This window comes from Suricata suricatta, chromosome 7 (genome assembly GCF_006229205.1).
Source record: "Suricata suricatta isolate VVHF042 chromosome 7, meerkat_22Aug2017_6uvM2_HiC, whole genome shotgun sequence".
Lineage (NCBI taxonomy): Eukaryota > Metazoa > Chordata > Mammalia > Carnivora > Herpestidae > Suricata > Suricata suricatta.
In genome coordinates, this window is record NC_043706.1 from 120,264,692 (window position 1) to 120,289,953 (window position 25,262).

At 44.8% G+C, this 25,262-nt stretch overlaps 1 protein-coding gene across 1 annotated transcript in view; it reads left to right on the top strand.

Moving 5' to 3' along the window:
* HECA (hdc homolog, cell cycle regulator) overlaps positions 1 to 21,475 on the top strand; it is a 49,222-nt gene extending 27,747 nt beyond the window's left edge. Inside the window, exons 3-5 of the mRNA XM_029943242.1 lie at positions 5,515 to 6,555; positions 14,189 to 14,343; positions 17,864 to 21,475. Coding sequence (XP_029799102.1) covers positions 5,515 to 6,555; positions 14,189 to 14,343; positions 17,864 to 18,028 — 1,361 coding nt within the window. The 3' untranslated portion in view covers positions 18,029 to 21,475. The remainder of the gene's footprint in view (positions 1 to 5,514; positions 6,556 to 14,188; positions 14,344 to 17,863) is intronic.
* The last annotated feature ends 3,787 nt before the right edge of the window (positions 21,476 to 25,262 follow it).

A 25,262-nucleotide genomic window follows, 5' to 3' on the forward strand; every position in this document is an offset into this window, starting at 1 on the left:
CCGTTGTACAGGGAAGAAGACAGAAGCCAAGGGAAGTTAAGTGATTTGCCGGAGATCTGACAATTAGTAAGTTGCAGAGCTGGGAGTCAGATCCAGGCTGGCTGTCTCCAGAGTCTCTTCCATTGTGGCCTCTCAGGAAGCTGGGGATGAGGATCCTCCTGTCAGAAACTTCATACCCTGAAGGCAGTTTGCTCCAAAAACAAGGGGACGTGATCCCTTGTAAGAGGAATTACTGTCTGGAAAAGAAATGTATAATGAAACAGTGGCTCAGAAACCCTGGGGTTTGTATTTGGTAACTGCATACCGAAGGAGGGGATGGGAAGTTTGTGGAAGTGAGGGTGAGGGCCAGGCTGGACCCTGAAATTGGGAGTCCCAGGGTGAGTCTGGAAGGCCTGTTGAGAACAGTGCTCCACAAGGGTTCACCCCCCACCCTTCCCAGTCCTTCAGCTCTTCCATCACTGCAGAGTAGCGCTGTGCTTTCCCTTCAACAAGACGTTTATTAAGCAGTGGATTTTCACCGTGGTGCGTTTACAAGGGTGTGTGTGACCAAGTCCCTACCTTAGATTTTGCCTGGAAAGCCTTGTGTGACTCAGAAAACCCTCCTCACCCCTCCACCCTGCTGAACTCCGCACCTGCTTGTGATGTTTGCGACTGTTTTAAGAGCGGTGAAACATTCAGTTTTGCAGTTCAAAAGCTGACAGTGGCAATATCTATCTGGTTTATGGGCCTCCACTTAGTGCCAGTGGGTGTTGTGAGAGAGGGAGACACAGAATGTGAAGCAGGCTCCAGGCTCTGAGCTGTCAGCACAGAACCTGACGTGGGGCTCAAGCCCACAAACCGTGACATGATGACCTGAGCCCACAGACCGTGACATGATGACCTGAGCCGCTTAACCGACTGAGCCACCCAGGGGCCCAGGTGTGGGAGCACAGAGACCTGCCGCGGGTCGGGGATGGGAGGCGAGATACTGGTATCAGTCAGTACAGTGACAGACTTTGCCCAGCTGATGTCACTTAGCTAGCTCATTGTTGAGAAATGACTTGAGATTTTTACCCAGAATGAAGTGATCCCTAATTATTGTCGCTTGGGCAGGGTGAAATTGCTGCTGAGTGACGATGAAGCAGTGAAAATATGCTGGAGGGTTTATGTACATGTGTCCAAGCAACGCTGACCGCACGAAGGAACAGTTAGTTCCCAGTATTGCTTGTCCATCAGACTGTCACAGCTTTAGTTAGACCGATGTCCTGAGGACTGTATGGGACATGGGCCCTCACTGAACAGGGGATCCCCTTCTTCCCTCTGTCCCATTAAAGGTTTAGTTGTATTACACCTTCACCTTTGTGGAACTCCAATTCATAAGGGCTAGGAATTTTGTAAATTTAGAGAGCACTTTCCGGAAGCAATCCAACGCATGTCTGTAATACTGTAATTTGTTATGGGTTTGATTTGAATGCGGTTTGTGCTATTTCTTAGCATTCTAAAATATTTCCCTGTATGTTTTAGTTACTTGTAAGACTTAGGAGACTGAAAAAGAGACCTGGCTTCATTTGTCTTTTAGTTGTTTTCTGAACCCCTTTTGTGTGTCCAAAACACTAGGTAGAGAAAGTAGGCAATATATTGGAGCAGTTTGCGTTGAGTTGTGGAGCCAGACACATGTATCCTGTGACCGTCGAGTTGGAAGAGCAGGAGGAGTTGTTACAGAGCCGTCTAGAGCACTCCTATATACATTTTCATGTGAATGAGGGCAAGCATTTTTGTTCTTTCTTTACAGATGAGGAAGCAGGATACTGCCCCACATCCAACACCTAGCCAATCAAACCCTTTACTCGTGTTATTCCCAGCTGCCTTTCCAGTGTGGATGGTGGGAGGGAGAGGGCCAGTGTGAACCAAGCCTAGAAGGCAATCGTGTCTGAGTGCAGACGCCAGCCCTCCGTGGCTTCATCAGAAGGCTGGTGAGATGGGAGAAGCCTGGTCAGAAGTCCTCGTGCAGGACCCGAGTCTCACCCTGTTACTCACCCTGGTCCTCGGAGCCTCACCATCGGGCTGGAGGTGTGTAACAGGGTGAGGTGTCTGTTGTGCGTAATGTTTAGTCTCAAGCCCTTGTCTTTGCCTTGGAGGCCTAGCCATGAAGACCACATCAGAGCGGCCGAGGTGGAAACGAGCAGGCTGGCAGGTTGGAGCGGGGGGCTCTTGGTGGCAGAGCTGCGGAGGGGAGACTGCTGAGGGGAGACTGTGGGTGAGTGCGGCCGTGGTCTGGGTGGCAGTGATGGAGACGGGTCCCAGCTGTCTGGCCTGCTGTCAGAGCACTCAGAGTTGCTCATTCTTCCAGCTCCGAAGACCGGTACGTAGGAAGTGCTCAAAATTGCTTCCATGATGTATTTGCAGCTTTTTGACAAAGATATAAATAGGACTTTCCCCCTCTTAATCTACCTTCTTTAAGGTGAAAATACTTTAAAAAAAATACCAAGCCAGTCTCAGCATTTAAGATGTAACATTTTGGATGTCATGAATGCCAAGGTATAGTCTCTGGCCATTCTTTGATTTCTTTAGTCTTGGGTTAATACCACTTTGGCTACTGCCATTACATTTCAGAGACATTCTCTCCAAAGCTGCTTCTCTGAAGGATTGAAGATAAAAGCATCTGAGCTTTGTTTAATTGACTAATGAACATTTTAAAGGACACTAAAGGTCATAACCCAGGTGACTGCAGTTGATTTTACTCAGTTTACAGACCATTTTTCTACTTCATTTCAGTGTGCTTCAGGACACGTGGGCCTTTCTCTGTGTTGGATTTCAGCTTGCTCTCGTCCTTCTGCTCTGTCATGTTGGGTTTCTTTTGCCAGTGTCATTTTAATGCAGCTTCATTAGCACAGGATGTGTGCAAGGTCTAGGCCCAGTGGTGCCAGGAGCACAAAGATAAGAGGCATCCTCTCTGAAGTCATCACCTGGTGGGACCACAGTGGGGACTCAATGAGACTGTGGTTGGGAGGGGGTGGTTCTGGCAAAATCAGTGTCTAGAGGTGGGCCTCGAAGGATGGGAGCAAGGGGAGAAGGCTTCCCATGTGACGGGCCCTGCTCTAAGCGCCACTTGTGTGTTGGTATATCTTGTCCTTCTAACAACCATATCAAGTACATTCAGTTGTGACCTGCATTCTGTACAGAGAATTAGGAAAAAGAGAAGTGTCTTGTCCAAGAGCACACAGCTCAACAGTGGCGCTGCTGGGATTCTAGCTCGGGCAGTCTGGTTGAGAGTCCATGCTGTGAATTGCTACACTAGACCAGTGGGATTTGGACAAATGAAGATTAAAGATTGTGGTCTCCTTGGCGGTAGATGGGGGAGCCACAGTGATCAAAAGAATGGAGGTAGACCAGTTGGATAGGACCTTTGACTGGTGCCCTGGAGTCCCACACCAAAGGGGATGGTTGTAACCTGCAAGCACCATAGACTCTGGGTGCCATCACTGTGCTGGTGGGGTGTTGTATTTGTGATCCAGTGGGCAGGGGTGGGGTCGGGAAGGGCTTTGAGTAATGCAGTTGCAGAGCTCCTTGCCTCTCCTACACTTCAAGCTATCCTAAATTTTTGGTGTTTGTTTCCTGAGTAGATAAAAATGTGTAGGTTTCTGCTCTTACTGGCCTCTTCCCATTCTTTTTTCTTTCTTCTACAGTTGGACTTCTGGGAAGAGTTTTCTGGAAGGTCATCTGTACTACTACTTTTTTACCTCTCCCTCTACTCTTCACCATCCATCTCTGTCGGTCCCCTGTCATCCCCCTGGAACTGTTCTTACTAAGGTGTCACTGACCGGCTCACCGATCATTCTGGTGAGGACTTTTCTGTCTTTAATGTACCCAGTAGTTTCCAATGAGGGGCAGTTTTGCTCCCTCTCCCCACCCAGGGGATAGCTGGCAATGTCTGGAGACATTTTTGCGTGTCACCGTTGAGGAGGGTGGTGTTACTGCTGCTACACGTCTTGTAGTGCCCAGGACACTGCCCACATCAAGGAAGTACCCAGCCCGAAGCATCAGTAGTGCAGAGCTTGAGAAACCGTGATCTCTGGGGGCATTCCTTCGTCCTCTGTTCTTATAACTTGCCAACCGCCTTGATACAATTCTCTCCTTACTAGTCTTTCAGTGAATCCTTCATTCATTCCTTAGCAGCCTCTGTGGAGGACTCTTCTCAGCCTTTTAGTATTGCTTCTCAGGATTCTTTTCTTCTCCTCGTGTTCCTCTTGGGCTAACCTCCACCTCTGGGTGTGTGGCCGCACATCTGCATTGGGGCCCCAGGTCTCCTGAGCTCCAGGCTTGTCTTTCTCTGCCTCAGTGGTACACAAGCTTCCAGTTCAGCGGACCCAAAGCAAGGCCAGCCCCAAGTGGTCTTTGTCCAAACCTGCCCCTCCCGTGTTCGCCGTCCATCTGAGTTTGCTCATCCTCAACAGTGAGCGCCATCTTACTCTGCTGTGGCGCAGGCACTCACCTCTCACCCAGAATGCTCCCGTCCCCTGTCCCCTGCCTCATGTCCCACACTGCCACCAGGGTAAGCTTTATAAAACAGTACTCCAACTGAGGGTTCTCAGCTACAAAAGATAAAGGCTAAACTAAGCTTGGCATGCGCAACCTTCCTGATAAGTCCAGTGGTTCCCTACTTGGTGTATTACTGCTTTCCAGAAGGGTCTTTTGAAAATGTTACGGATATTGAAGTAACCAGGATTCCAGTCTCTGTAAATCCTATTTACTTCTTAGGAAATAAATTCTACTCTGTGTCACTAAGTTTTCCCTCCTTTCGGGGAACGTGATTGGCTTTTTGGATGTGGGTGGGGCATGTGGTTAAATACGGTAGAAGTATCTTGGCGTTCCCGTTTTCTGTCCTGATAGCTTGCTCCTTCGTGACCTGGCAGTGTAATTCTGTGTAGACCAACAATTAGTGTGACCAAGTGTTTTCCCCTCAGGTATCAGACCATTCTAGGAGAGAGCTGGGGAGAGGTAAGTCTGCTTTCTAGCTTTTCTGTGATATTCAGGACAACTTCAAGTTTGTGATAAAGGGCTCTGTGGGCCCTTTGGAGCTGTCACCTGAACTAGTTGGCTGAGTGGCTTCATCATATTACTTCCTTGTTCATTGGAGTGATTCCTTTTTTAAAAGAACCTTAGAGCTGCCTGTCATTACACCCACATCTTAGGAAGAACCTCATGCTATACTGTACTGTTGTGAGTATTGACATACGGCTAATTGCACTGGGAAGGATTTGGACTTTTTGAAGCTTACTGGTGTGTTTTTCCGCAGATAAGAAGTATCTGAAAATAAATTCCCTCGGCCCAACAAGATACCAGAAGAGAGTAGTGCATGTTTTCTAATCCTGTCTGATGTTACTCCAGCAGTGGGAATCTTGACACCAAAAGACTGCCCTATTGGCACAAATGGGCTAATGCAGGGGCGGTAGTTTTGCTCTCTGACGAGGTGCCAGCTGGAATCCCAGCTCCTGGTGCTGAACCCTCTCTTTCTCTCTCCCTGTGTCCCCCCAGAGGCCCCCTGTGCCACGCCCCTGATCTGCAGCCTCGGCAGGCCGGTGGACCTGGACAAGGACGACTACCAGAAGGTGGTGTGCAACAACGAGCACTGCCCCTGCAGCCCCTGGATGCACCTGCAGTGCTTCTACGAGTGGGAGAGCAGCATCCTCGTCCAGTTCAACTGCATCGGCCGCGCCCGCAGCTGGAACGAGAAGCAGTGCCGCCAGAACATGTGGACCAAGAAGGGCTACGACCTGGCCTTCCGCTTCTGCTCCTGCCGCTGTGGGCAGGGCCACTTAAAGAAGGACACAGACTGGTACCAGGTGAAGCGGATGCAGGATGAGAAGAAGAAGAAGTCTGGGTCGGAGAAGAACACAGGGAGGCCCCCCGGCGAAGCAGGGGACGAGGCCAAAAAGTGCCGGCCACCGAACAAGCCGCAGAAGGGCCTGAGCCATGACCTCCCGCGGCGGCACTCCATGGACCGGCAGAACTCCCAGGAGAAAGCGGTGAGCGCCGCGGCCTACGGGGCCCGCTCTCCCGGGGGCTCCCCAGGCCAGTCCCCGCCCGCCGGCTACTCCATCCTCTCCCCTGCCCACTTCAGCGGCCCCCGCTCCTCCAGGTACCTCGGGGAGTTCTTAAAGAATGCCATCCATCTGGAGCCCCACAAAAAGGCCATGGCCGGGGGCCATGTCTTCCGGAACACGCACTTCGAGTACAGTCCGGCTGGATTATCTGTGCACCGGGGGGGCCACTTCGACACGCCCGTGCAGTTCCTGCGGCGGCTGGACTTGTCCGAGCTGCTCACCCACATCCCCAGGCATAAGTTGAACACTTTCCACGTGCGGATGGAGGATGACGCCCAGATGGGCCAGGGCGAGGATCTACGCAAGTTCATCCTCGCGGCCCTCAGCGCCAGCCACCGGAACGTCGTGAACTGTGCCCTGTGCCACCGGGCGCTGCCAGTGTTCGAACAGTTCCCTCTGGTGGACGGAACTCTGTTCTTGAGCCCGTCAAGACACGATGAGATCGAGTATGACGTCCCGTGTCATCTTCAAGGTACAGGTGGTCGTTCACCTTGCCTGCTTTCTGTTTGCTACAAGCTGCGAAGCAAACACGATGGGATGGCCCTGGTCCGGCTTCATTTTAACTGTTGGTGCTTTTTGGTGTATAGTCCGGTGCGGGGTGGTGTTTGAGTAGTTCAGCTTCACCCATTGAGGTGGTGGAGGTGGGGTTGCTTTTTTGTTTCTTTACTCTGATGTCACTGGACCAAGAACAGTAGTCCTGGTGGGTAATTCTATGTTTGGTTCTGCTGTAATTTGAAGGGAGGATTCCTGGTGTGTAGTTTTGTGTAATTGGGAGGGAATTTAGAGTAGGAATTGCATAATTATGACACTTGCTGTAAAACGGTTGCCTTTGAAACCCGTGTGAACGTGCCCAGCATGCTGAGTGTTCTGTGTGATCCTTGTAAACATGATGGAGTGAGGGAAAGTAGGGGTCAGAGAGGGCCAGCGTGTTTTTAGATTAGTTGAATTAATCTTAAAGTTTACGGAAGGTAAGGCCCTCTGGATAACAGCCAAAGGAAAATGGAAGGTTACTGGAAGCTGACACTTCGCCCTGGTGGTGAAGTGGGGGGAACTTAGTGCTGTGGATGGCGATCAGGAATGTAGGGGTAGGTCAGCCATAACTGAAATGATGGGGGTTGGTCAGTGTCTGTGAGAAACCTGTCAATTCGTGTAAAACTATTGAATTCTTTAAAACAGTTTTCATTTGTTTTAAGAGAGTGTGTGCACATAGATGTGTGTATGTGTGTGTGTTGGTGGGGGGAGAGGCAGAGAGAGAGAGAAAGAGAGAGAATCCCAAACAGGCTCCACACCAGCAGCGTGGTGTGAGATCATGACCTGAGCCAAAATCAAGAGTTAGCCGCCTACCCCATTGAGCCACCCAGGTGCCCTAAATTTCTGAATTTATATAAAGGTGAGATAACCTGATGTGTAACACATTTGTAACTTTAAAAGTGTGCTAAAAACTGGGGCGCCTGTGACAGTGTAGAGCCTGCTTGGGATTCTCTCTCTCTGCCCCTCCCATGCATGCTTGCTCTCTTTCTCAAAATAAATAAACTTAAAAAAGAAGCAAAAATAAATTGAAAAAAGTGTGCTAAAAAAGCGTGTAGTAGAAATGATATCTCCCCACCTGCCTCCTTCCCATCAAGGCCTGCCGCTTCAGTTCCCAGAGACGAGCACTTTTCAACTTTACTGATTCTCAGGTTTTTACTGTCATCATTGAAAAACTGCTATCTTCATATCCAATTTTAGATATTGTCTCTTGACTTACTTTTGAGGTGGATGACTGTGCGTTTTTAAATTTTCCATTTTCTATCAGGATAATCTATTACAGTTCTTGGTTAAATCCTTGATGTTTTTACTGTTAAGGTTATGTAAATATTTAATGTTTAGCAAGAAGTATAGGTACATTTCCTGTGTAGAGTACAGTATATTCTAGGACATCTTTTTTTTTTCATCTTTTTTTTTTTTTTAACATTTATTCATTTTTGAGAGAGAGATAGAGTACGAGTGAGGGAGGGGCAGAGAGAGAGAAAAAGACAGAATCCAAAGCAGGCTCCAGGCTCTGAGCTGTCCGCACGGATCCCAACACGGGGCTTGAACCTAGGAGCAGTGAGATCATGACCTGAGCCGAAGTCAGCCGCTTAACCAACTGAGCCACCCAGGTGCCTCTTTTGTTTTCCTTAAGGTTCATAATTGCTTCACAATTTCATTGGCTCAGTCTTTTTGGGAACAATGGCTTGTGGCTCTCACTCTCCAGCAGCTCTCACTAAGTTTTCAGAAGCGTTTGCACATACCTATCATACGCTGTGTGAGTTTCTTTTTGCAGAAATTTCCTTCATGGGGCCTTTCATCTCCCTGCTCCTGTCTGTCCTAGTGTGCTCAGTACCTGCTGTGCTGCATAGCTGCCCTTCCAGGAATTCTGTAATTGCTTTTCTTTTTGTCGTCTTCTGTTTCCTAGAGCTCATAGTTTCTTTCTTCTTGCTTTATTCCCCCGGTTTGTTAAGAAACATCCCCAGGAGTTTTCTGAGAAAGCAGGTGTGGGAATAGGTATTTTCAGACCTTGTAAGTGTGATAAGATCTTGATTCTATCTTCACAGTTGATTTCTGTTTGACTGGGTAGGAGTCTTCCAAGTTATAATAAATACTTTCCCTTTAGGACTTTGAAGGCCTTTCTTCACTGTCTCCTGTCTTCCAGGGTCACTGTCGAGAAGTCAAATATTATTCTTATTCCTGTCCCTTTGTTCTCTGCTCCTGTCCCCTGAAGATTTTAAGATTTCCTCTTTATCCCTAGAGCTTTGAAGTTTTGCCGTGACATGAGTGCTCCAGCCCCCTTCACTGTGAAGCATGCTTGCTTGGGATTTTGACTATAAACTTATGGTCTTTGGTTTGGGAAGATTTTCTTCTATTTTATTAATCTGAAAATTCTTTCCTTTCATTTAAAAAAACAACTATGCAGTTGTTCGTCAGGTATCAGACCTCTTAAAATTGATCTCCCCCCCCCCTTTTTTTGAGATGGAGGGATCTTCTATTATATATGTATTGAGCCTATTGTTTATCTCTTTATCTTGCCTTCTGGAAGATTCCTTTGGCTTTATATTCCAGTATTTTTAATGAGTTTAAGATTTTCTGTTCTGAAATATATAAATTATAATTTCTATGAGCTCTTTTTTTTTAAATGTTTATTTTTGAGAGAGAGAGGGAGAGAGAGACACACAGTGTGAATGGGGGAGGGGCAAGGATCGAGGGAGACACAGAATCTGAAGCAGGCTCCAGGCTCTGAGCTGTCAGCACAGAGCCCGATGCGGGACTTGAACCCACGAACCGTGAGATCATGACCTGAGCCGCAGTCAGACACTCCACTGACTGAGCCACCCAGGTGCCCTCCAAGAGCTCTTTTTAATAGCGTCTTGTTCTTGTTTCTTGTCTTAACTTTCTCATCAGAGGAAGAGGAAGTAAAGTTGCGCCTCGTTCCTTTTCCAGAGCGTCACCTAATCCCTCCTGTCTTTTAACCTTTGTTAAAGGCAGCCATTTAAAATGCCTTCATCCATCTGAGCTCTTATTATTAGTCCAGGTTTCTGGAAGATGGGGTTCGTGTTTTGCTTCTCATTCTTTATACTGGTTGGGGATAATTTTAGAGGGGAGTAGGTGGAAACTACTTTCACTTCATTTTAAGACTGGAGATGGGGGCGCCTGGGTGGCTCAGTCGGTTAAGCGTCCGGCTTCAGCTCAGGTCATGATCTCACAGTTCGTGGGTTTGAGCCCCGCATTGGGCTCTGTGCTGACAGCTAGCTCGGAGCCTGGAGCCTGCTTCGGATTCTGTGTCTCCCTCTCTCTCTGACCCTCCCCTGCTCGCGCAGTCTCTCTCTGTCTCTAAAAAATAAATAAAACACATTAAAAAAATAATAAAAGACATAAAAAAATTAAAAAAAAAAGACTGGAGATGAATGGGAGTGAGAGTGCAGGGATTCGGCATACATGAGAGGAGTGTTGTTCTTTTTCTGTTTGTGATGGATTCTTTTCACTTAACCTATTCGTCAGCCCATTGTATGAATTTCATACGTGTGCTGGGTACTGTCAGTCCTTGCTTTTCACCAATTTATAATCTTAGGATGTAAGACTTTTTTAAAGTTTATTTACTTATTTGGAGAGAGAGAGTGCAAGTGGGTAGGGGCAAAGAGAAGGAGAGAGAGAACACCAGGCAGGCTCCGCACCACCAGTGCAGAGCTGGATGCAAGGCTCGAACTTGTTGAACTGCAAGTTCATGACCTGAGCCGAAGTCAGATGCCCAATCAGCTGAGCCATCCAGGCTCCTCCAGGATGTAAGCTCTCTATAAAAATGTAACTCACTTTGCCGGCGGAAGACACCAGCACCACCTGTGGAACTGATACCACCTGGATGAGACGTGCTTCAGGCACCCTGTGATTTTCAGTGAGGAAGGGGCCACTTTGGCCTGTGCAGTCACAGGAGGCGGTGTGAAGGCACAGGTCAGAAAGTGGCCTGGATTTTGATAAGCAGAGGGTCTGCTCACATCAGGCCTTTGCTTGTAAGGGCAGGGACAGTGTGAGCAAAGGAATGGTGGTTAAAAAGTCGGGAGACAGAACTGGAGAGAGCTTGTTGGTTAGGGTAGAGGTTCTGCAGTGGAAAATGAGTTGGTTAGGTGGAGAATAGATCTCGGGTGTCCTTTCAAGCCACAAGCTTTGCCCTGTTCCTTAAGAACTGAAGAGGTTTTTTGTTACTGTTGTTTTGTTTGTTTGTTTTTAGAGTAGATGATTGGTTGTGGGGAAAAATTGTTTGAAAGGGGTGGAACCTCTCTACCCAGAGGTAGAACTTCTCTCTCCAGGCCAGACGGCAGGTGATGAGAGACTGCTGGGTGCGAAGAGTGGGAACTGAAAGGTAGGGAGATATATCTACAGGAGATTATTTTAAAGGAAAAATTGTAGCTTTGGGGACAGCTTGCCTATAGAGGATGAAGATGCATCCTTGTTGGCTCACTTTGGCTCTAGACCAGGTAAATGATGCTGTCACGGACAGGGGTGGGGAGTGTTGGGAGGGGGACTTGTCTCAGGGGAAGAAGATGAGAGCATTGGTGTGTATTGGGTTTGAAGGGGTGTTGGGACTCTTCGGTGGGGAGGTCTGTGTGGCAAGCACTATTAGAAGTAAGCATTAGGGGAGCTTCTTTGATAACAGTGGTGGTTCCGATCCTAAGATTGTAAGAACTCTTGAATAGGGAGAAAAGAGAAAGTAAAGGAAGAGTATTGACAGAGCCTTGCACTGTGTCTGAAGGGAACCTCTCAGGGAATAGGCAGAGAAAAGTGAAAATTAGTCCCAAGAACAGTGTGTGTGTGTGTGTGTGTGTGTGTGTGTGTGTGTGTGTGTGTGCACGCACATGTATGTGTGCACCTAATACACATAAGTACGTATATATCCACAGACAGCTAATGGATGTGTTAGGCACATATTACAAAGGTCTTAAGAAATTTGACCGTTGATAAAATCTGAAGATTAGGACCAGAACGAGTGTGTGCCTCAGGTGGGGCCTTGATGTGTGTCATTGTTCTTGTTGCCACATGTCCTACAAGTCGATCTGCTCTGTTTTTAACGCCAGGTGGTGTAAGTCATTTCTTCTGTCACAGAGTCCCACCCGTGTTTGGCTTCAAAGCAGTTCCAACTACAATGGAAAGGCCGTGTTCCAGGCCACAGGAATCTGGTTGCAGATTATTATGTGGTGCTGGAGTAACCGGTTATTTCCAGGGATGGGCCGCGTGGCCCGTCCTTCCCTCGCTCGCCCTTTACCCATCGCTGCCCCCTGCAGCCTCACCTCCAGCCGCTGCGCTCTGACTCTTCCTCTGGGAAGATGGTTTGGTTTGGTTTCAGTAATTTCTTAAGATTGATCCAATTAGGAAGTTCTCACTGTTTCTTTACGACATGGAACCACAGGTGACTGTTCTCTGAGGAGTCTACTTTTTGTTTGAACTCACAGCCCTACAGTTTAGAAATGTAAAAATCTCTGTGTCTAGGACAATGTGTAATAGTAACTGAAATAAATCTAGAAACTCTTGGCGCAGGGTTCCCTGGAGTTTTCTTGGAGGTTGAGAGTCGGAAAGAGCAGAATTTAAGTCTGGACTTTGCTCCTTATTATCCTCACGAGTCTGGGCAAGTTAAGCCAGCGCACGGAACTTAAGTTCCTCCAGTTTGGAGTGGGAGTAACAGTACTGCCTGCTTCCTGGTGCTGCTTTGAGGGTTCTGTGAAATGACTCACGGGGCTTCCTTAGAGCACCTGCCAGGCCCTTGGTGGATACTCAGTGATGGTCCCCTGTCAGCTCTGTCATCATGGTCTTTGCTACTAACACCTCACCTCTGTGTCTGTTCCTCCTCCCACTCTTTCTGGCAGCCCACTGGGTGTCTTTGAATGTTTGAGAATCCCAGTGGCAAATCTAGGAGGGAGACTGGCGATGAAGTGTTCTCCAGTGATCTTGGATACTTGACCTGACATCGTGAAATCTTGTCAGCCCACTCTAAGTGGCCATGGCATGTGAGACCTTTTTCTTCTCAGTGCTCCAGAGCAGAGATGGGCCGTATTATAAGAAGCCCTTGTCACCTTTCCCCCCAGCTCCCCCCTTTTCTCCTTTTGGCCTTAGAGCCAAAAGGGTTATCTTTGGCTATGGCTATACCTCATCCATTTAACCAACATCCAGTTACGTAGTGCTTCCTACATTGCAGACATTGTGCTAGACATGGAGCCTACAGGGATGAAGATGTATCCTTGTTGGCTCACCTTGGCTCTAGGCCAGATAAATGATGCCATCACAGACAGGAGTGGGGAATGTTGGGAAGGGGACTTGTCTTAGGGGAAAGAATTTGAGAGGCAATGGTGTGTATTGGGTTTGAAGGGGTGTTGGGACTCTTTGGTGGAGAGGTCTATGTGGCAAGTGCTATTAGAAATAAGCAATAGGGGAGCTTCTTTGATAACAGTGGTGGTTCAGATCTTAAGATTGGAAGAATTCTTGAATAGGGAGTAAAGAGAAGGTAAAGGCAGAGTCTGAAGGGTGCCTATCAGGGAATGTGTGGAGAAGGGTGAAAATTAGATAGTCCTGAGAACAGTGTGTGTGTGTGTGTGTGTGTGTGTGTGTGTGTGAAAACATGTTTCTACCCTCCCAGAGGAAGAGACAGCCTTGTAAGCAAATGCAATGGAAAGTTTCCCTGTAAGTACTATGTACCCTCCCCAGTGGGTAAGGAGCAGGCTGGCCCTGACCACTGACAGGTGCAGAGCCGTGGGCGGGCGGATGGCAGGGAGCAGCACAGTCTGGAGGAGTACGTGTTCTTCTTACCGTAGCTTTCAGCACGGCGGAACTCCTGGGAGAGCAGCACTGTTGCTATTATACGCTGTCTAGGCTGATGCGGACACTCCCAGTCTTTCCCAGTGACTGGAATCCTTACCCTTCTGTGTAAACAAGGGTGGTGACTTCTTTCTCAAGCACTAGATGTTAAGGGCCATGGAGGAAGGGGGTTGTGTCTTTTAAGAACCCAGTAAATAACAAAACATTGACATCCTTTTAAATAACCACTTACAAGTAAGATAGAATTTTGGTTTCTAAATTAAATATGGTGATGGCTCAGCAGTTTTGGAGACAAGGACAGTTCATATAGTAATCGTGACTGTGCTGTAACTCTGGGCTACCAATACCAAGACAGACTTTTGCCTTTTTTGTGATGGGACTTGTCGCTGGACGCAGGCCCTTGACTGCCGACAGGCATTGCTGGTTCAGTCCCCACGCCACACGCAGACTTCTGAGCAGAAAGTCCTCTGTGATCACTGTCTGGTTTTTAGCATATGCGAGTGGATCATTTGAGTCTGGATGTCCATATTGTAAACGTGTCAGTTCTTTTTAGAAAAGTGAATTGAGGCAATATTTATTAAAATAGAACTTCATGTGTCTATGTCCCATTAATAATCGTTAGTATTCGTCACTATTCTCAAAGGACAATTTGGGGGTATGTGATAAATATGACCTGTTGTGCTTTGTATGTTATCTGCATGGTAACGTGTTTGTTTATAATTGGTAGTAACCCATTTTCTGTATCCCCCTCTGATGACCACTCTCAGCATTATGTCTTCTGTGCGCAGGGAGGCTCATGCACCTGTATGCCGTGTGCGTGGACTGCCTGGAGGGGGTTCACAAGATCATCTGCATCAAATGTAAGTCGCGGTGGGACGGCAGCTGGCACCAGCTGGGCACCATGTACACCTACGACATCCTGGCTGCCTCCCCTTGCTGTCAGGTTGGTATTGGCTCCACAGAGCGAGCTGCAGATGAGCGCAGGCTTCTGGCCGGTAGGGAGCGGAGGGAGTTAGAGACGGCGCTGCGGTTAGTGTGGGAGAGGATGAGGAAGACCGCATTGATCCTGAGACTTGCCCGGAGTCCAGGGATGATGGCAGATGCCCCACAGTGTGAGGGCGCTGTTGCTGGAATATTCTGCAGCCATTCACAGGGTGAGGTAGACTACTGTGTAATGCATAGTATTTCAAGTCAAAAAGGTAGTTTATAGAACAGCATAATAGTACACTTCCTTTTGTAAAAGAGAATATGGACAGTTAGCTGCTGGTCTGTTAACCAGAGGTGGTTTCTGGATGCCGGGATGCCAAGTAGTTTCTTAAGTTTTCTTTTTGCTGTGTTTTCTTATGTTTGCATGACTAACATATACTTAGGTTTTAGTAAGAAAGAAGTTATTATTTAGGGGTGCTTAGGTGGCTCAGTTAGTTAAGTGTCTGACATCAGCTTAGGTCATGATCTCATAGTCTGTGGGTTCGAGTCCGCTTTCGGACTATGTGCTGAAGCAGCCTGGAGCCTGCTTCGGATTCTGTCTCCCTCTCTTTCTCTCTACCCCTTCCCTGCTCACGCTCTGTCTCCCTCCCTCTTTCTCTTTTTCTCTCAAAAATAAATAGACATTAAAAATTTTAAGAAAAGAGAAAAAGTTATTATTTAAAAGGGAGAAGAAACGTTTACATTCTTTAATAGGTAGGATTTTCTTTCTCCTTTCTTTCTGTGGAATAGTGTAGTTTCCTAGAAACTGCTTTGTACAGTGTTGGGAGGTTGACATGAAAGATTTGTAATCCCTAAAGCATGGGTAAGAGGAAGCATTTTCCAAAACTTAGCTGTCACCAGGAAGAAGAGAAGTGGTAGCCTCCGAAAACACCGTAATAAGTACATCGAAACACAGGAGACAAAGGAAATTTCTTGGAAGTATCTTGGTTTATTTCCAAGTGCTTGGGGAAAAGAAGCCTTGTTTTAGGACTCCTTGATATTTGTGGATAGGGGAGAATTTTCCTTGGTTCTTTGGTGGCCATGCCTGGCTTTTAATATAAATAACTAATAAACACTTTATTGCTTACGACCTAGTTTTGTATCTTTAGTATGATGGCTTCATTTTATAAAGAGAGTATTCTGCCATAACCTGTGTCAGTTGAATTAAAAGGTTGGCAGAGTGGGTATTTCAGCCATACTTCGTCTCTACTGGTGTTCTCAAAAGAGGAGTATGGTCGTGAGACACCTAAATGGCCATCCATAGCCTGCCATTTGATTCCGGAGAGGACTGACCATTTTTATGCTATTCTGATACATTGGCCACGTTTCCATTTTAAAATTCCATTAGCCTTGGAAATGAGATCTCCTAGCCTTTTAGTTCTGCCCTCTAGCATTTTGTAACACTCACCGGGCCGTGATGCCGGCTTTTGAGATGAGAGAAACAGGAGGAGGTGGCCCCTCTCTCTTTACACAGATGAGAGAGGGTTCTCTTTTAAAGAATTAAGGAAATAAAAGAACTTGGGGCCCATACCCCATAGAATGTTGGTGCTGGAAAGGACTTGGGAGATCTCGTTTAGCCTCCTTGTTTTCCACACACAGAGTAGAGGTCTTTTTACTCAGGTCTTTAGAAATGTGCCACAGCCCATCTGGTGTTCCTTCTACTAGACTGAAAGGCACTGGGATTATTTCCTCATCCTTAGGGAGGAAGCAGAATGGCATCCTGCATATCCAGCCTCTGGGTACTCACTGTGTGTTTCTTCCTTAAAACAATGTCAGCCCAGATCTTTATTTTATGGCCTCCTCCTAAAATGCAAACATGTTTGATTACTCTTTGGCTTTAAAAAAATATCAATTAACTATAGCTCACTCTCGAACAACATCAGGGTTAAGGGCACTGATCACCTGTGCAGTTGGAAATCTGCATAGAACTTTCAACTCCTGTTGACTGAAAGCCTTACCGATAACATAAATAGTTGATTAATGGGGGCAGCTGGGTGGCTCAGTCAGTTAAGCGTCCGGCTTCGCCTCAGGTCATGATCTCACAGTTCGTGGGTTCGAGCCCTGCATCGGTCTCTGTGCTGACAGCTAGCTCAGAGCCTGGAGCCTGCTTCGGATTCTGTGTCTCCTTCTCTCTCTGCCCCTCTCCTGATCTCACTGTCTCTCTCTGTCTCTCAAAAAGCATTAAAAAAAATTTTTTTAAATAGTTGATTAATGCATATTTTGTACATTATATGTATTATATACTGTATTCTTATGATGAAGCAAGGCAAAGAAGAGAGAACATTATTAAGAAAATAGTAAGGGAAAGAAAATACACTTATAATACTATATTATATTTTAAAAAATCTGCTTATAAGTGGACCTGTGTAGTTCAACCTGTGTTGTTCAGGGGTCAACTGTTCATTCACTGTAAAGATACAAGTGTTAGACATTATTAAGGAATCCAGGAAAATCTTCTAAGACTTGGAGCCAAAACTAAGCAATGGTATAGCAGAGATAGCAGAGGAAAGAGAGTGATTAAATAGCGAGGTTTGCCCAGAATTTCACTTTTGTTGTTCAGAGAGATTAATCAGCTAAAAGGGAATTTATCTTAGGCTTTAGAAAGGTTGTCCATGTCACGGCTAAGAACGTGGGCTCTGGAGTAAGTCTCTCTGCTTCTCAGCCTTCCTGTTTCCTGACTTGGCAGTCTCAGGCATGTTGCGCTCTCACTGTGTGCCTCAGTTTCCTCATCTAAAATTGACATTTTACCACACACCTCACAGGAGTGTGTTGAGCGCAAAATGAGATTGTATTTTCTATTACATTTTGAGGATGAATCTAAATTGAGAGTCTGTCGTATTTATCATTTCTGGCTATTCACTTAAGTTCTTGGACCTTTTGCCGAAAAGATTCTAGTCTTGTGCTGTCAGAGGCCCAGGCATGAATGGAGATCTACTGTGTGGTGGTTTCCCAGAAGCTTCAGGGTAAACATAGCACTTCTTCCGGGATTGTTAATTTTCCTTGAGTATTTTAGGGACATTTTATTTTTGCAGCAAAGAAAACAAGTGTAGTAAGGAGCAGAATGGGAAATGTATATGAAGTTTTAAAATAAACTTCGCATGTTCCCAGAAGTTTCATGAGGCTTTGAATGAGGGAAGTCGGCTTCAGCCCCTCTTTACAGTCCAGGAGAGGGGCTTTCCTCTTGTTAGGGGAGCGTCAGTGGAGACGTGCAGGCAGTACAAGTTTGGAGTTTGCTTCATGCCAGGAAGTGGAGCTGTCAGCGCTGTGCATCTCCAGAGAGAAATGCAGGAGTCAGGGTGTCGGACTGGCGATGAGTAGCTGCATGTATCTCTTACGCTTTGCACAACCTGCTTTTGGGAATAAAAGGGACGCTTTGCTAACCTCTCGATGCGTTTCTCCGACATAGCATGTTGTCCTGTGGGTTGGATGACTTTGACCATGCTCTGAGACAGAAGGGCATTGGCATCGTGGCTCATGCGTCTGTGTTTCCCCCCCAGGCCCGCCTGAACTGTAAGCACTGCGGGAAGCCTGTGATAGACGTGCGCATCGGGATGCAGTACTTCTCCGAGTACAGCAATGTCCAGCAGTGTCCGCACTGCGGGAACCTGGACTACCATTTCGTGAAGCCATTTTCCTCCTTCAAAGTTCTCGAAGCTTATTGATGAAAGCTTTGCTTTAGTAATAGCTATTTTATTGACATTATTTCTTTATGACATATCTTTTATAGGGAAACATTTCTGTGACATTACTTTCTTTTCTAATTTAAAGGAGAGTTCCTTTGTGTACATGTGCCACTGACATGGGCTTGGCCCCTGGCCCTCTCTTGACTCCCGAGTGTTCGTCTGTGGTCATGACCAGAGCCCAAATGGATAATCCTGTGAGTCTGGGCTAGAGTGGTTCACCATTGCTAAGTATCTCTCATGCAGCTTTGAAGGTGGTGGGGAGGGGAGGGTGAAATTAGCAACAGGATCCTGTGGTTAAGAACTAAAAGCATGGAGGGAGTTGGAAGGAAACTCTTGTTAAGATGTTAACTGTCTCAAGACCCACTTTGAGATCTTTCCTGGGCCTTGGGAAGAACACGTGACGTGTGAATGTAAGTCTGTGCCTGGGGAGCTGCTGGTGGCGCAGTCTGTCTCGGTTCAGCGCTCTGCCATGCACACTGACCTGCAGATGATTTGAAAGTAGACCCAAGTGCTGTTTCTGTCACTGTTGTGATTTAGCAGTTTTCCTGCTGAAAAGTATATCCAAATTGTAAGGCCTATGAAAACTGATGGTGTCGCAGAGATTTGTGGGTAAGCTGGCCTGTAACGAAGAGAATATGCTAAATGAATTTGGAAGGGATACACAGTGACTCTCGGGGGCAAGACCAGGCAGAAAGAACCCTGTCCTGCGAATTGTGTCTTTGGGGTTGGGTAGATGAGTTCTGAAGGAGAATCCATGAATAACATGATTTCGGTGGTGCCGATTTATGTAGGTTGCACTGTCAAAGTGTCATTTGATGTCAGATCCTTCTTATGGGTAGATCTCACAGCAGTAGACCCTAACTGGTGAATTTCAGAGCCAACATTGCCATGCTTTACCTTCCACAAAACTGTTCTGGCCACATTTTACCCATTTAATGCTGAGTTTCCCAAATCATAGGTTTGACTCTAGGAAGGAGAGGAAAAAATTGTTTTTGAGGATTTGAAGAAAATAATGATAATATTTCTTCTTAAAATGTGTTTCATTTTTCAGAACATTACACGTTGTAATGTATTAACAGTATGTTTGAGAAGAGATCATTCTGAAGCTGTCCTTGATACTTCACCATTAGTGGGGGGAAAAAAAGATAATTTGTGTAACTCAGTGAGTCAGAGTATTGGGCTTTCCAAAATTCAGACTTGTGTTAGAGCTTGATGATTTAAACAGACTGACACCTCATACCCATTTAGAATTGTGATTGGAACATGATTTCTCAAAAATGGATTTGATGATTTCAAGTATTTCATGTCTGCTAATAGAATGCCGAGAATACAATCATTTCATGGGTAGCCAAATTGGGGTTGTGTGAACATTTTGTATTATTCATCTGGTTTATACCTCCCACCCGCCCCCCGCCCCCCGTCAGAAAGACAGCCGTTTTTCCTCTCAGAAGCATTTAGCTCTTATTGCAAGAAAGTTTCAGTTCTACTGTATGAAATATTTGAAGTTTTGTTTGAAATAACAGAACATTAATGAACCAGTATATTGACTAATGTTCCTATCTTTCAGTTTAGATGATTGTAACTCGTTTTATTGCATCTGGTTTGGTGTTTGATGATTTGAGAAATATTTCACAGTTGGAGGAAATGAAATGCTCAATGCTTTTAAGAAGTGGCAAATCGGTGTTGGTCTGACAGTATTTGATGCAACTCTAAAAGGTCCTTAGGACATAGCCCTTTGCAAATTTGTCTTTAATACACAAAGCTACAGTTGTGTATTAACTGGCTCCCCATTGATTCTCTCATGTATCCAAGTATAAAAATTGGTTTCTCTTATCCTAAGAGTAGCATTTGGATTTCAGTTCTGAATTTAAAACAAATAGTAAGATAAATGTTTGTAATGCTGTTTTTTAATCCATCTAAAATTTTGTAGAGAAACCTGCTTACCTTGTTGTTCTGGATCTTAAAACGTAGACATTTACACATTCACAAGGTCCTCGGTCTGATGCATTCAGTATTTTCTCCTTATATTTCTACTCTCTGAAAAATAAGATGGGGACTTTTCCCTGTAATTGGATACAATTTGCTTTTGGCCCTTATTTGGACGATGAAGTTAGGATTCTGCGGCTGCTGCAGATAGTAAGAGTCGAGGCACAGGTATCATCTGAGACTTATCTTTTGCCTTTAAGTCATCATGTTCTCCTCTAAAGTAGAGAGTCTGGCTTATTTGCGGATAAAATATAATTGAGGATGCAACAGTGTGGAGAATAAATCTTATTTTAGAAATCTGCTGACCTTGGTATTTTTGCCACACTTTCTCCAAGTACTTTGCTCTGAATATCTTGGTGGAAATTGGAGTATGTCAAAAAAGATGACTATTTTTTTGTTGTGGTTTGTCACACCAGAGATCCATTGTCTTTTTTTCCTGCTAAGTAGTGTTCAGTAAAATGAACCACTTGTAAGTGCTTAGTAATTTCAAAGTGATTTTTTTCATGTGTTCTAATTTTTTTTTTATCACTTAGTTTTAAGCGTTCTGTACCTGGAACAAATAAAATTTTACCTGCTGCATTCTAGTGAGAAACTCTTTCTGATGGTTTTATTACTTCCTCTTCAGGCTGACACAGTTCTCCACTCTCTTCTCATTGCATCTGAAAGCAAGAGATAGATATACTGAGTTTATCAGCTGCTTGGTTAAAAGCTAGACACTGGTCACGCCACTGAGGAGTGGGATGAATTATTCCGCCCTAAGAAAGAGCTCTCCCCGGTGTTTGCTTTCCCGTTTTTGCAAAAGAAGCTTATTTTCAGAGTAAAAAGTATTTTCATATCTGTTTTGGGGGGGAAATGAACTCATTAGGAAAGAATATAATTTGGTGTTGAAATACTAAAACTAACAGACAGGCTGATCCATAACCTCTCAGATCGTGAGACCTGACTTGCTGCAGTCCTCTGTCTTGTCCCATAAGACCCAATGCCTAACGTGCAGTCCGTCGTGCTGTGACCGGATCAGGACCTCCGCTTGGCTCTCCTCTTTGGCCTCCTGGTTGCAGCTCTAGAGCAGTTTTCGCTGGAGGTTTGGGGAGGACTTGAAGAGTAAGCGCCCCTGTTCTGTGTTTTCGTTCCTTTCATAGGATGCTGCCTAACCCAGCTCATCTCTGTGTCCTGTTGACTTTGTTATTATTCCAGGTAATTGAAAGAAAAAATCACGGATGGGTATCATTAAAACCAGCTCAACAAATATATTCTTGTCAGTAAACATTTCTTGTCAAGATGTCTTGGATTGCACTTTTGTCGAGGGAAGAAGGTGTAAATAGTTCAAGAATGTTGATAAACCTGAAACATTTGGTTATGGAATTGTGTGTGGTGTTTGAAGGCTTCTGTTTGTGAAATGTATGTATTAAACTTAATAAAATTTCAGAAACTAACATTGTATCTCTCTTTGGTGTGTCACTTTATTTGGGATTCAAGGTTTCCGAGCTTGGGGTTGTTTGATGAGAAAGGATAATAGGGAAGACCTTCTGGGGCCTGGCTCGCTGCTCAGATAGCATCCCACAATCACCGCAGAGGAAAACTTCAAACTTACAAAGCTGTGTGGTGGTGGTGGTGTGTCACCTGTAGCCAACCTGTGCAATAAAATAACAAGGCTGGTTCCAGATGGATAGTCCAAAATTATTGTTCTGGTCGTAGGGAATTCTTTTGAATAGGGAATTAATCCTGTTCTACAGATTTTGCTTTGGTTCCCAGGCCTATACCAACTTTCATAATGAAAAGACTTGATCATGTGCTTCTTTGTTATAAAGAAGCAAAAGCTGAGTCGTAATTAAACTTCTTGCTGTGGTCAGGTATATATTATCTCTTAAATCTCATTGTCCCTTTCATTTCAAACATTCTCAGCCAATGGATTGGAATGCACAGAGACCTCAGAACATGGTGTAAGATGTGGAAGTGTGGGTGAGGGAGCTGGGACCAGTCTGCCGGTGGACTCAAAGGCCTGTCTTGCTGCTTACTTACTACAGACATTTATAGGTGTACATTTTATATAAAGGCCCAAGGACTCGGGATATTGTGATGTCTACTGGGGTAAGTTATGTCAACAAAATTCCTTAGCAGTTGTAAGAGAAATGGCTCTCCCCGTGGTTGAAAGAAACAGCTCTGCAGTGACTGATAAGAATTGAGGTTAATAGAAGAGGGTCTCATTTGTTTGTAGTGGTTTCCATTTCTTCAAATCTTGTTTATACTGTTTTTTACTTAGGTTTAGCAATTAGATTGCTAATTATGCAGGCTGTTTCTCTATAAAGCGTGAAATTTTGGTAGAATAAAAAGCTGTCTGGAGCTTGTGTTTTCATGTTAACTGACCTTAGTTGGGATAAATCTTATTTGATGAATATGAAATACCTTTGAAGATAGGTACTATTTTAAGAATTTTTTTTTTAAGGAATATGTTTCTTCTACTGAAAGCCTTTGGTGTTGTGGTAACGACTTCATATAAGCTCAATCTGGCATTGCTAAGCCTCAGGGACAGCAACATGAAAGTTCACAAAGCACTTCATGTCATGGAGTTCAGTAGAACAGCACTGTTTGCGTTTGTTGGTGCTCAAAAAATGGAATCGGCCACCATCACACCCTCTCCTGGTGATGGATGCCATGCCAAGGGGTTCTGATACACTTGATTGAAAATTTAGATCAAGTTTAGAGCTATCTTGTTACATCTCTCATAAACCTAAAAGTGAAAACTCAAAGCCATAAAAGTCTGGAATTTAGGGATGCCAGAATTTGGAGCAAAGGTTATGTCTTTGGTTGTTTTCTCAATAGTGTATGTTTGTTAAATTGCATGGACTATTATACTCACTTAAAGAGAAATGGAGGCCCAGAGAATTTAAATCTATGTAAGTTCACATAGTCAATGGCTAACTGAAAATACTAAGTCTGGGTTTCCTCTCCCTGGTCTTCCAAATGAGGTCCATGTACTTTGTTTCCAGATGAGAGAGAACTTTGGATTTGTTTTCAGAAGGTAGTAGATTTAAAAGGTACGGTAGCCTTCACTTTGGCTGCACAGGTGCTAAAATGGGAGTAATTCTGGGAGGCTTCACTGGACCTTGTAGAAGTGTGACAAGTATGTCTGAAATCACCCTCTGTTTTTAGAAAGAAGAAAAAAACCAAACAGAAACACTTTTATAAGGGGGAAAACTAATACTTGAAATCAGTAATTGTGTTTGTCTCATTTTTCATGCATTAATTTGTTGACATCTGTTCCCTTTTGTTAAGAGCATTGCTCAAGAGTGTAAGGGGACATTTTAACAGTCTACACTTAGAATCTATCATTTTATTCACGTTGGGATCTGACTTCAAGTTGTGTTTTGATTTAAATATGTCCAGCTGGGGGCACCTGGGTGGCTCAGTTGGTTGAGCATCCAACTTAAACTCAGGTCATGATCTCACGGTTCGTGGGTTTGAGCCCCACATCGGGCTCTGTGCTGACAGCTAGCTCAGAGCCTGGAACCTGTCTTCAGATTCTGTGTCTCCTTGTCTCTCTGACCCTCCCCTGCTCACACAGTCTCTCTCTCTCTTTCTCGAAAATAAAAACATTTAAAAAAAAAATATGTCCAGCTGTCAGATTTGGTAGCATTGGTCTCTGAAGTTTAGGCAGGGTTTTCCTTCGTGACTAACTTTTCAAACAGTTTCTCTTGGTATGTTTCATTTTCAGTTGCTCACTATTTTGTCTTAAGCTGTGGGTATCTGTGTTTTTGAGTTGCTGGACATGAGCACTGGATTGGTATTCCACGCGGTCTTAAGGAGGAAAATGTTGGTTACATGTTTCTTTTAGAGACTTGAGGTTTTTCATGGTACAGGAGCTATCTCTTGAGCTAATAATTAGTGATATTCCAAATTATTGCAAAACCATGGGTTTGCAATCAGTGCCTTATACATCCTTGTTTTTTATCACACTAACAAATCACATTTTTCTGGAGCTCTGTTGACGCAGCATGTGGTTGATGAAGAAAGTAAAGTGGAGGTGAAGCCCCTAGGTTAGGGTTTGCCTGAGGCTCTAGAACCCGATGGCTCCAGAAAGAGAGTGGTTTGGGGAGGGAGCAAAATGGCGGCTGTCCTGGGGGCTATTGTGAATATTTAAAAAAGCTGAATTGGAGATGTACCGTTGTCCACCACGGGACTGCACAGGATATCTAAAAGGTCAGTTTATTTTTGGCAGGAGTCGTAGCAACCTTGATTATCTCATGCTCAGACACACTGGCAGTAGCACATGTCTCTGATGAATAATCTATGAGAGCACAAGTGAATTATTATCTAATAAATGGTGTTTACCTCATGGATATAACCTTTCAGAACAGGATAGGGTCATGTTAGGTGGGGGGTGGTCTTTGGTAATGGCAGAACTGGGAAAAATGCCATTTTTAGAAGTGTCTATGCTTTCTACTCCTTTTTGTTTAACCTGTTGTGATACTTTTGCCTTATCTTTTTCTATACCTGCCCATCTTTCCTACCTTGTCCTTTCTCCTGCTTGTCCTATTTCAGCAATGTCCTTAATCATTGGAATAATAGTGAAAGCCCCCTGACAAACCCAGGCATGAAGTTTAAAAAGTTAGTTAAAAAAATAGATGATTACAATTGGCATAGAGATAGACAAATTGATCAATGGAAGTATAGAGTTCAGAAATAGACCCATACTTACATATGTGGCCAGTTGATTTTTGACAAAGCTATAAAGAGAATTCAGTGAGGAAAGGGCCGAGTAACACATGGAGCTGCAGAACAATTTGATATCCATATGCAGAAACAAAACTAAGCCTGCATCTATACTCACATAATTCTGAAAACAAAACCCAAAGTGGATCATAAATCTAAATGTAAAATCTGTAAAAAGTTTCTGCACAATGAAGGAAATAATCAACAAAACTAAAAGGCAGCCTATGGAATGGGAGAAGATATTTGCAAATGACGTATCCGATAAAGGATTAGTATCCAAAACATATAAAGAACTGATAATAACTCAGTACCCCAGAAATAACCCTATTAAAAAATAGCTAGAACACAAGAACAGACATGTCTCCAAAAAGGACTTCTACGTGGCCAACACACACATATAAACATGCTCAACATCCCTCAAAATTAGGAAAAGGCAAATCAAAACTATAGTGAGATACCATCTCACACTGACAGAATGGCTAAAATCAGCATAAGAAACAAGTGTTGACGAGTATAT